At 48.3% G+C, this 11,438-nt stretch overlaps 1 protein-coding gene across 4 annotated transcripts in view; it reads left to right on the top strand.

Moving 5' to 3' along the window:
* Positions 1-1,890: 1,890 nt before the first annotated feature.
* TRIO (trio Rho guanine nucleotide exchange factor) overlaps positions 1,891-11,438 on the top strand; it is a 263,757-nt gene continuing 254,209 nt past the window's right edge. Inside the window, exon 1 of one of the 4 annotated variants that reach the window (XM_081014569.1) lies at positions 1,891-2,495. In XM_081014569.1, the coding sequence (XP_080870695.1) occupies positions 2,390-2,495 (106 nt within the window). In that variant the 5' untranslated portion in view covers positions 1,891-2,389. Of the gene's footprint in view, positions 2,496-4,612; positions 4,671-11,438 lie in introns of those variants that run through there. The other 3 variants (XM_081014568.1, XM_081014562.1, XM_081014564.1) reach the window with 3 other exon arrangements.

Genomic DNA, 11,438 nt, shown 5'->3' with positions numbered 1-11,438 from the left:
ACAGAGCCTGTGCAGAAAAGGGACGATGACTGGATGCAACACCCCCCAGGCAGTTAAGTCCAACTTCCCATATGGACAACATCCTCTGCAACACTTACGGGAAACTGGATTAACTGCATGTGTTGTGGTAGATGGCCCCTTTTCTGCACAGGCTTTGTCCATGATGGTCACTGAATGCTTCGATGTGCCTCTGCTTGCTGACCACTTTGCAATAGCCAACATCTAACGCAAGCATAGGCAAACTTGGCCCTCCTGATGTTTTTTGAGACTACAATTCCCATCATCCCTGACCACTGGTCCTGTAAGCTAGGGATGATGGGATTTGTAGTCCCAAAAACATCTGGAAGGCCAAGTTTGCCTATGCCTGATATAATGAATTGTCCAATGATGGATTTAAAGTGGTAATTCTACAAGTCATGCAACTGGTTCTAATGCAGGAAATACGCTTGATGAGCTTTCTTGCCAACTTAAATTGCAACCTTCGCTGCCCCAATCTTGGTTTGAAGAAGAGCAGGGAAGGGACTTCTGTTGTCCTCCCGATAGACTGCAGCCATCATCACTGACCCATTGGTCATGCTAAAATTGTAGAGTTGGGAGGGAGGGACCGGGAGGGTCATATAGTTCAAACCGTGTAATACAGGAATCTTTTGCCCAAGGTGGGGCTTGAACTGACAACCCTCAGATTAAGAATCTCATGCTCTACCGGCTGAGCTATCCACAGGCCTAATGGAAGTTGGAGTCCAACAACATTTGGGTGGCCCCAACTTCCGCATCCCAATGTACAGATGTAAACACTCCTTTAAAAAAGCCACCGGACCTTTAAGGTGAAATAAATCAGATTAGCAAAGTGGGGGTTTTTGGGGCCAGCAAAGTGTGTAGATGACCTTTTAAGACTGATAAAAAGAGAATTGGGTTAATAAATTTTGGGAAGATTTCCGGCAAGCTGTCATCACTCCGCAGGTGGCAAAATTTGTTAAGGCCGCTGTCGCTCCTCTCAGACTTTGCCAGCACGTAGCTTGTCACTCTCTTTAATCTGCTTTACTTGAGGCTGTGATTTTTGCATTTCGTGTTAATGGCCCGTTGGCAGTAATAAACGAACTGCTACTTACTCCCGTAATTGTAATTGCACACGTTGACAACTGATTCGGGCATCTTCCTCAAACGAGGCTCCTGCTAATAATGAAAGGTTAGAAAGCGGGGGAGGCCACTTCTTGCGAGCACTTTCACCTTTCAACGCTACTCACTGCTCTCGGCTTTAAGAGTTTCACTTCTGCCATAAAGGAAAGGGCACTTGACCTGCGGCCTCGCTTTATGGGCTCCCCATTTGGGGGAGGAGGAACCACACCTTCCAATGGCCTCCCCAAGAGAGAGGGCGCGCTCTGCTCCCCACCCCGCTGCCATCAAGGCGCATTAAATGCATACTCCGGCGCCGAGGCATTAAAGGGGATTTCCCCGCTTGCACATAATGCACCCCCCCCCCCGCCAATAGCAAAACGATCTTTCCTTTCGCTCCGCGCCCCAACTGCCTCTTTCCTGTGCAGCTTCGCCGAGCGCGCACGGAGCTGCCCGGAACTTCCCGACAGGCTGCCGCTCCCCTCCCTCCCTCCTGCCCCGCTCCGAGGCTGCTTTCTCTCTTCCCCCAGCCAACCCCCGGCTTCCCTGGGCGGGGAATCGCCTCTCTTCCTTCCTTCGCTGTCCCCACCCACCTTTGCAATGGCAAGCAAGATGGAGGAGCGGGGCGGCTTCGGCGCCCTCCCAGGGCGCTGTTGTTAAAAAAGCGCAGCTGCTCCCCAAAGGCTGCGGCGCCCTTGCTCCCCCCCGCAGCGCGCCCCGCTGCCCCCCTCTTCCCGGATTGCATCCCTCCCTCCCCACCCTCTCCCCCCATGCGCCCTCCCTCCCCTCCTTCCTGCAATTGTCTTTGCTTCTCCTCCCCCCTATCCTGCATGCACCCATTGCTTATGCACGCGCTCTCTGGAGAGGCTCTGCCAGAGCTGTGATCCCTCCACGCGCGCGCGCGCGCCTCCATCTATTATTGCGATCCTTTGGCTGCCGCCGGTGCAACCGGATCGATCCATCCACCCATCCAGCTGCCCCTTTCTTTTCTCCCCCCCCCCATTTCCCCCCTCCTCTCCCCCTCCCTCCTTGCGCCATCGTCATTGCCAGCGCCGCCGCCGCGTTTCTTGGATGGATTTCTTCTTCCTGGGTGTTTTTGCTTGGAAGGTGAAGCCGGAGACCCGGGCCCCCCCGAGGTTTTAGATCTCCTCTTCTTCCTCCTCGACCCCCCAGCTCCTGTCAGCGATCCAGGCCGAGAAGGGAGCGAGGAGCCCGGTCAGCGTGGCGGTGGCAGCGCGCTCGGGTCCGGAGGAGCCACCGACCGCGTCTCGCAGCCATGAGCGGCTCCACCGCCGCCTCCTCCACCAGCGGCAACGCGGCCGGCGAAGGGGCGGAGGACGCCGCCAAGGATTCCGCGGACATCGCGGCTTTCTTCCGATCGGGTGAGCGCTCCGCTTGGCCGGAGGGGAAAGGCGGTCTGGCGTTGGGGAGGAGAGGGTTGGCCTTTCCGAGGAGTTTGGAGAAGGAAGCGAGGGGGAAATCTCGGTCGTTCCGATTTGATTTCCCCGGTCCGGTGGTTTTGTGCGCTTTGGAGTGTCGCTGCTTTCCGTGCCCAAGAGCTAAAAAAAAAAAAAGGGGGGGGGGAGGTATCAATCCTTGCCTCGGCAAGCCTCATATTTTTGCAGGATTTCTATGGCCGTGCGTTGGAAAAGGCCAAGTGTTCCCGGACCAGCCATATGTATCGCTGTATGCGTTTTACAGGCTCTCTTTAATATCTGGTCGATGGATCTGGCTGTCAACTCCAAAGCCCCGATATAGATTCTCTTTTAGCCAGTCGGGGTACCTTATCGCGCCCCATTCTTCAGAGCCGCCTCACCTCCTTTAAAGACTAGATTTCCCCTCCTTGATAAAGTCAATAGACTACAGAAGGCCAAGACTATCTGTGGACTGTAGCATGTGTCTGGGTGTCATAATCCACAGCCTTTGTCACTGTTTCTAGACAGCTGCTGTAACCAAGGAATGGCAACCCAGCCGCATCCCCATCTTTTCCTTCCTCCATGGGGGGGGGGAGGGGGAACGAGCATTTGTTTTTTTGTCTAGCTTTTGGCTCCAGCTCTGGGTGTGTGTTTATTTCTATTAAAATGAAAAGCTTCTCTCTCCATCTCTGCCTGCCTGCCTTTGCGGTTCAAATGCAAGTCTTGGAAGAGCAGGGTGTAAATAATCTACAGAGAGGCTAAGATAGAGTTGGCTTTGTTTGTTTTTTTCTTTTCCGGGGAGCGAGTGTTTTTATTTTTATTTTTAATACAAATCTGGCCTAAGGAGTGGACAGTTGATTGTCTTTGTGCATTGATTTTGGTAGATGGTCGGATTTCGGGGGGGGGGCTGTTGGCAGAGGAAGACATGCATCTTGCATAGTTAAGCTGTAAGGGAAATACTTTGACACAAGGCAGGTGCTGGGAGCCTCTCCTTACATGGTCACTCCAGCTGTTGCCCAAACCTCCTTGTATCCTGTTACCCTAGGGTGGTAAAACTTTTATTATTATTATTCTCGTTATTGAGTGCTTGAGATGGGGTAACGGCTGCAGCTGGGGAACAGAATGGATAAGGTGCAGAAGGCAGGCGATTCCTCCAAAACAGACCTGTTCCAGAAACCCTACAAGTGCAGAAAGGTAACCTGTACATTAATGATGCCTGCCAGTGGCGTAGCGTGGGGGGTACAGGGGGGGCCGGCCGCACCAGGCGCAACATCTGGGGGGGGTGCTTGCACTCGCAGCTCTCTGCCCCTACTAAAATCCACAGGTTAGGGGGCGCAAATTACTTGCCTTGCCCCGGGTGCTGACAACCCACGCTACGCCACTGATGCCTGCCATGTGTGTGAAACTGCCATGTTGCAAGGCTCCCAGTGAATCCATTGCTTATGGCCACAGGGACTGTGGACTTGTATAAGACAGTAAGGGGTGGGAAAGGAGTAGTTAGCTGGGCCTGTATGTTTCTGGGCTTGCAGCTGAACTGAAAAACCGCTTTCTCCCCTTAGAAAATGGGGTGAGGGAAAGGGTGGTTGTTGGGTCATATATGCAAGTCACAGACATCCCTTTCCTTCTGGAGCAAACGTACCCGGTTATGACAAATCCAAGCAAAAGCAAGGAGGCTCTGTGAATTCAGGTGGGGAGGGATATCTCTGGAAGGAGGGAGGGAAAAGGCATGGGGTTGTCCCAACCAATGCCTGCCTGCTGTTGGGAGGGCAGGGGGAGGAGGCTGAAGGGGAAGCCCAGCAGAAAGGCCCCCTGTAACGGCTTGCCTGTCAGACTCTGAACACCGCTTTAGACAGAAGCTCTCGCTTTGGATTTTCCTCCCTCCTGCCAGAATTTGTTTGGTTCCTCCTCCTCCTCCTCCTCCTCCTCCTCCTCCTCCTCCTCTGTTGCTGATATGCTGCTCACCACCATCCTTCCAAGGAGGTGGGGAGAGGGGGGGAAGATAGGGCAGCGGGCTTCTTCGCTTGCTTCATCTGGATGCCTTTAAAAGGACCGAGCCTAGGAAGTGGGGATAGGTTGGGGGGGGGGGAGAAGGAGAAGAAATGCAGACTCATCTCTGGAGAACCGAAGGGGCGTCTGAGTTAGGTAGGTATTTTGCCTCTATTAGTGAAGGAGTAAACCATGATTGCATGGAATAAGTGTTCGTTTGCTAGCGTTTGCCCTGTTTGACGAAGAACTGGGGCAGTGGCGGGGGGGCGGGCGGAGGCATATGGAGAAGGGAAGGATGAAAACTGTCAGTCGTTGGGTCTCCTCTTTATTCTCCTCCTCCCCACTCCCCGAGTTGGTTATAGTCAGGGAACTTGTATACAAGGGTGATCACAAGCTTCTCGGCTCACAGTCCCTTAATCTGGGCCAGATATGATCCTTGAGGGTGGTGGCTGTGTGGACAGGTGGCTGGTTTTCTCCTTAGCTCTGTTGTTGTTGTTGTTGTTGTTGTTGTTGTTGTGTGAAATGGGCTCCCAGGATAGACTGCATGGATCATGTTCCTCAGGAACCCATAATCCCTGTTGGACATCCCTGCCGTGGTTAGATTGTCTCGCAGCGCTGAGTTACAGGGAGACCCATTCATTCTGCCTGGCTTCAAGGGTGAGTGTTTTGCTTTCCTGGGCATTTCTGGCGTCGTGGGAATTGGGTGAGTTGCTGCCTAGGTACACTAACCAGACCGATTGAGGTTGCTTTTCTCTACGTTTGATCTGTGCTGTGTGACAAAGATGTTCTGGTGTGTGCCCGTTGCGAGACATAAGTGAATTTTTTACTGTTGAAAAGACTTTCTGCACTGGGGTTATGTCAGAGCGTTCTGGCTTCTCTTCAAGACAGGCTTTCAAATTCATCAGCAAAATTTACTGGCCTTCATACCTGTCTATAGATACTTGTTTGGGGCTGCAATCCTGTATCCCCTGTCCTGGGGATAAGACTGTTGAATTCAGCAGGATTTGAAACCTGACAAAGGCAACATATGATTTCCCTGCCCTGGGCTACCTTGAGTTGATTCTTCTTGCCTCAGAGAAGTGACTACAGTATTTGCAAACCTTGTTCAGAATGTGTTATGCCATAGTGGTTCTGCTTCAGGTTTTATCTAATTTCTGATTCACCTGTATTGCTACCCACTTTGAGCCACTCTGCAGTGAAAGCATCCCTGAGAATATTGGTAGTGAGAAGACTGGGAGAATTGGAAAGGCTGTTAAACAATAAACACAGGAGCTAATCATTGACAAATCCTTCTCTTTAGAATCCACTTAGATCAGGCATGCAGAGACACACACTGACTTGGGCTGTGTGTTAGATTTAATCCCACCTAAATCATGTTTTGGGACGCGGCTGGCGCTGTGGGTTAAACCACACAGCCTAGGACATGCCTATCAGAAGGTCAGCGGTTCGAATTCCTGCAATGGGGTGAGCTCCCATTACTCAGTCCCTGCTCCTGCCAACATAGCAGTTCGAAAGCATGTCAAAGTGCAAGTAGATAAATAGGTACCGCTCCGGCGGGAAGGTAAACAGCATTTCCGTGCGCTGCTCTGGTTCGCCAGAAGCGGCTTAGTCATGCTGGCCACATGACCCGGAAGCTGTACGCCGGCTCCCTTGGCCAATAAAGCGAGATGAGCACCGCAACCCCAGAGTCTGTCACGACTGGACCTAATGGTCAGGGGTCCCTTTATCTTTACCTAAATCATGTTTTAATTTTTTTTGGTAAAAGACCTGATTTGGCTTTCTTTGTGTCGATTAGCCATTGACTTTGGGAAATTGGGAAAGGCATTCAAATAAATACATGTCTCTGTAGGAAAGTCCTGGTGTTATGGGTAATAATAGACAATGAATGGGGTGGAAAGTGCAGCAATAGGAGACAAAAAAAGGGGGGGGACTGGGAAGAACAGGGATGGGTGGATGGAATACCATTATGGCGTTTCAAGCATGCAAGTAGGACTTTGGGCGGGCACCATGACTGGTCTTCCAGGACCGGCAAAGAGGGAGGGGGCCTTTGATTTTGGAATGGTGCAGCTGCTATGGAAGAGTATCTGAGTCATTGGGATGGGTGAACTTTTTATGGTGTGGAATGTACTAACTGTGGACTGCTGGTTGCTTCCACTGGACAAACAAATCAAAATAGGTCCTCGGAGCTTCAATGCTGAGGCCTGTAGGTGCTGTTGAATAGCTTGAGGACCTATTAAGATAAAGCCTGAAATGGAATGTGGTGGGGCTGGGATGCTGTACAGTGGCTGGTTTGGTGCAGTTAATAATGGTACATCACTCCCATGATGTTTGCTTGTTGTGGGAAGTGGGGAGAATCCAAAAAAGCAACTAAAATCATGCTTTAAAAAATAAAAAAAATCAGATGGCTGTGTTGCATATTGGAGGTAGGAATGCCTCGTTTCGCCTATAATATAGGAATGACCTTTTTATTTAGCCTTAAAATGTTGGTCTCTTGAGCTATAGGAACTACAGACTTTGTGTCCAAACTATATGAGATGCTCTCTGATTAGATTTCCATAAATTTTCTGGGGAAGGTGGAAAATCCTCAAAATTGGATTCTTGGGGAGAAGGGGTTTCTGACTTCCTTTGCCCCCTACCCAGTCTGTCTCCAGGGTTAGAAACTCAGCTATATAAGCTGGGTGCCAGATGGGTTGCAGTCGCTAAAACAGAATGCCTAGTTGCCGTTTTGGGGCCAGGTGGCTCAGAAGTTGTATTTTTCAGTTCGACTTTTGGGTTCCTGAAATTCTTTCCGATTGTGCAAATAAAATATAATGGATAGAATTCCACAGGGTGTGTCGCTAGTGTGTGAAAACAGTCAAGATCCAAGAATTTCCAGGCAGGCACCTCCAGATGGTGTAGATGTCAGGCGCCATCCTCACGCCCGGGCATCTTCACTTGGTCACAAACAGCCATTAGGTCCAGTTGTGACTGACTCTGGGGTTGCGCGCTCATCTCGCTCTATAGGCCGAGGGAGCCGGCGTTTGTCCGCAGACAGCTTCCGGGTCATGTGGCCAGCATGACTAAGCCGCTTCTGGCGAACCAGAGCAGCACACAGAAATGCCGTTTACCTTCCCGCCAGAGCGGTACCTATTTATCTACTTGCACTTTAACGTGCTTTCGAACTGCTAGGTTGGCAGGAGCAGGGACCGAGCAACGGGAGCTCACCCCGTCGCGGGGATTCAAACCGCCGACCTTCTGAGTCCTAAGCTCTGTGGTTTAACCCACAGCGCCACCCGCGTCCCTCAAACGGTCAATAGACAGGTGCAAAATGCGCCTGGCGAATTTCGAGCATGGTTTGCCGCCTGTGGGAAGCATGTGTGATTTTCCCAGCTGGGCAAATAGCATATTTGGCATTGTGGAAGCGGGCAATTTATTGATCAGGATAGTGGCATGAGTGGAAAAGGGATAGCTCCCCTTCTTCCCAGTGCCACAGCCCCGGTCCAGCGTGGTTGCTTTGTACAGATCAGAGCTCTGATCTCAGCTCATTGCCATTAGCTTTTCAGAAGTGTGGTACCTCAAAAGGAAAGAAGCACTTCAAAGCAATGCAATGCTTCCTGCTTTCTTGGAAAGGGTAGACGTATTTCTCAGCATGCTGTAACTTGGGTGGAAATGTTTCCTTAATGCTTGAAATAACAGGCACAGTAACACTTTTGGCCCAATTTGAACGGATGTTGTTGAGCTTGTGGGCTTAATACTTTGGCATGCGCGCCGTTCTTGCCACTTTCAATTTCCTTATTTTTATTGGCAGAGATCAATATTGGTAGCACGATACTGCCCTCCATATTAAAAAGGCGGCGCGAGGGCCTTTCATGCGTTGACTTTTCGAGCCTCATATACACTGCTGTGATGTAAGCGGGACCAGGAGAAGCGAAGACTTCCTGTGCTCTCGTTCTTCCCTCGTTCTTTCTCGTTCCCTGCAATTATATAACTGGGCCCACTCGGTTTGATGTGCAGTATAGCACTTCGTGGTCTACATTTTTTAAATGCCTCCTAAAAATAGAGGGAAGGGATGACTTTGAAACAAACTAGATCGAGGAAGTTGTATAACGCTAAGAGTTCTTTTGCTATTTCAGTGGGTAATTTGAACTACTTTGAAAGCAGGGTTTTTTCCCTCTTGGGGGCCACATTCTCTTGTGGGGTAATCTATTTGGGGCCGCATGTTGGCTGCGGTCAGGGCTGCTCCCATTTCTCTCCCCCCCTCCCATATCTTTCCCTTTTCTTCCCCAACGCTTTTGGTTGCATGCAGAAGGTCAGAGGTTTGAAGTGAGAGTTTGCAGAGAGCTTTGTCCTTCAGTCCATTTCAGTTTTGCTTCCTTTCCACCCTCCTTGTTTCCCTCTGGGTTTTCCCCACCTGCATAGAAACAGGCCATTTTAATGGAATTAGTATATTTTTATTAAACCTTTTTTTAAAAAAAACAAAATAAAATGCCCAAACATTTGAAATACACAGCGCATTTCAACTCTTGTTTGGGTTCTTGATTCCTGGATATAAAGTAAATATTTGCCCAGACACTTTCTAGGCCACTAACAATCAAACTTCCTACATTCAGATAACATCATCTTGTCTCAAATAAATGCTGCATATTGCTGAGGATTCTAGCATGCCCAGTTGGATTGAGTTGCAGCTGGTTCAGAAATAACACCAGACCATAGTGCTGTGTGGAAAAAGCAACCCAAAAACCCTGGACTCGGTGCAGCTGAAGACTGCTACTCAAGATATACACAACATTTGTCTGAGGTTGCTTGTTGCAGGCGAAGTTCGGTGGTTCTGTGCAAAGCTATATATGCTTCTTGGGTCATTCCCAGTCTTCCAAATGAGTAAGCTTCTGAGAAACATTGGGATTCCCTGAAACATAACTTTGAAAGCCACTGCTTGTGAATTGAACCAACATTCCTTCTGATTAAGGAAGGAAAATCTTTGGTCTTCGTTCTGTCCTTGGTTATTTCCCCAGGACATCAGTTCTGTTGCCAGATACTGGCATTATTTTTTGCTATTTCAGAAGCTCTTATTTTTTGTTCACCTTTCATTTCTCATCTTGGTTATCATCATCATCATTTTTAATTTGTATACCGTCTTTTTATCTTACAATACTCAAGGCGGTTTACAAGCTGAAGAAACAAAAAATGTACATCTTACAACAATCTAATGCAATACAATACAATCTAATGCAATACAAAAATGTGATAATAAAACATAACTTTAAAATAGGCAACCAACAACAAAAAAGTAACATTCAACAATCCTTAGAATAGTATGAAATAATAATATCAACATATAAAAGTTAAACAGAAATCCACTCAACAGTTACAATAAATAATATCTAAACTATGGTCAATAAAACAACGGCAAGCCACAGTACATAAAACAATACAATACACATTGAGAAGCAGAGACTAGAGGGTAGACTAAGGCAGGTGGAAGGAGGCCTTGCCTGATGGAGTCTCTTCCCTCATGATTCTTTTTTTTTGGGGGGGGGGGGGGACAACGACTTCCTTCCTCAATATAACCTTTCGTCCGCAATTCTGCACTTTGTCCTGCTCACCATGAGATGCTTCTATTACTGTTAATATTACAGTGGTACCTCGGGTTACAGACGCTTCAGGTTACAGACTCCGCTAACCCAGAAATAAGACCTCGGGTTAAGAACTTTGCTTCAGGATGAGAACAGAAATTGTGCGGTGGCAGCGGCAGGCCCCATTAGCTAAAGTGGTACCTCAGGTTAAGAACAGTTTCGGGTTTAAGAACGGACCTCCGGAACGAATTAAGTTCTTAACCAGAGGTACCACTGTATTATTAGTTAACAATAGTTTATTAGCTGTCCTCCACTCTTACTTCCAAGGGTGGGTTGCAACAATTTAAAGAATACAACACAAAAAATGGTTTAAAACAAATTACAATCACAAGAATAGGGTGGGTTCTAAACATTTATATTTCAGGGCTCTTTGGGTAAAGAAGTGTGTGTGTCACTCTCATGTCACTTCCCTCTTTTATTCTAATCACTGACATCCAGTTTTGTTTTGTTTTCTTGGTTTACATGGTTCTTCAGTTTACATGGTTGCGTCCTGCCTTTTAGAAATTCCCCACAAAGCAGCATTCTAACATTCTTTGATTCAGCTCCCCTTTGATTTCTCATTAGGTTTCAGTTTTGACTGTGGCTCTTTTCTTGTTAAGGCAAAGATCTCGTGTTCCACATCCTTTCTTCTCTGGCCTCTTCCTGTGCCTGGAATGGTTGTTCTGAACATATTTTACCGTATTTAAAAATGACGTTTCCAATTTATCCAAATTGAATCTTTTTGAACATGTCACCCTTGATACTGCTAAGAAATTAAAATTACCAGGATGTCATAGATCCACTCTGCCATCAAATTCCACTGTTGAATATTAATACAGCACATCATTTTGCAAACTGCTGATTTATTCCCTTCTAAACTACAAATGGAATTTTCTACTTGGGCCAAAAAAGCAGAAATTGACCCGCCCAAATATGAAATGCAACCAATGCGTTATCTGCAGTTCACTATGATATTCCTGTCCTTGCAACTCTTCTGAGCTTTTGAGCCTTTTTGGAGATAAAGGGTGGGCTTTTAGTCACAGGACAACTTGGCGCTTGGTTACATGAATTCTAAGGGACGCAGGTGGTGCTGTGGGTTAAACCACAGAGCCTAGGACTTGCCGATCAGAAGGTCAGTTGTTCGAATCCCCGCGACGGGGTGAGCTCCTGTTGCTCAGTCCCAGCTCCTGCCAACCTAGCAGTTCGAAAGCATGTCAAAGTGCAAGTAGATAAATAGGTACCGCTCCGGTGGGAAGGTAAACGGCGTTTCCGTTCACTGTTCTGGTTCGCCAGAAGTGGCTTAGTCATGCTGGCCACATGACCCGGAAGCTGT

Source organism: Podarcis pityusensis (assembly GCF_964106645.2).
Source record: "Podarcis pityusensis genome assembly, chromosome: 7".
In the NCBI taxonomy this organism is placed as follows: Eukaryota; Metazoa; Chordata; class Lepidosauria; order Squamata; family Lacertidae; genus Podarcis; species Podarcis pityusensis.
Note: the sequence above shows the minus strand (reverse complement) of the source record. Positions and strands in the feature narration are given on the sequence as shown.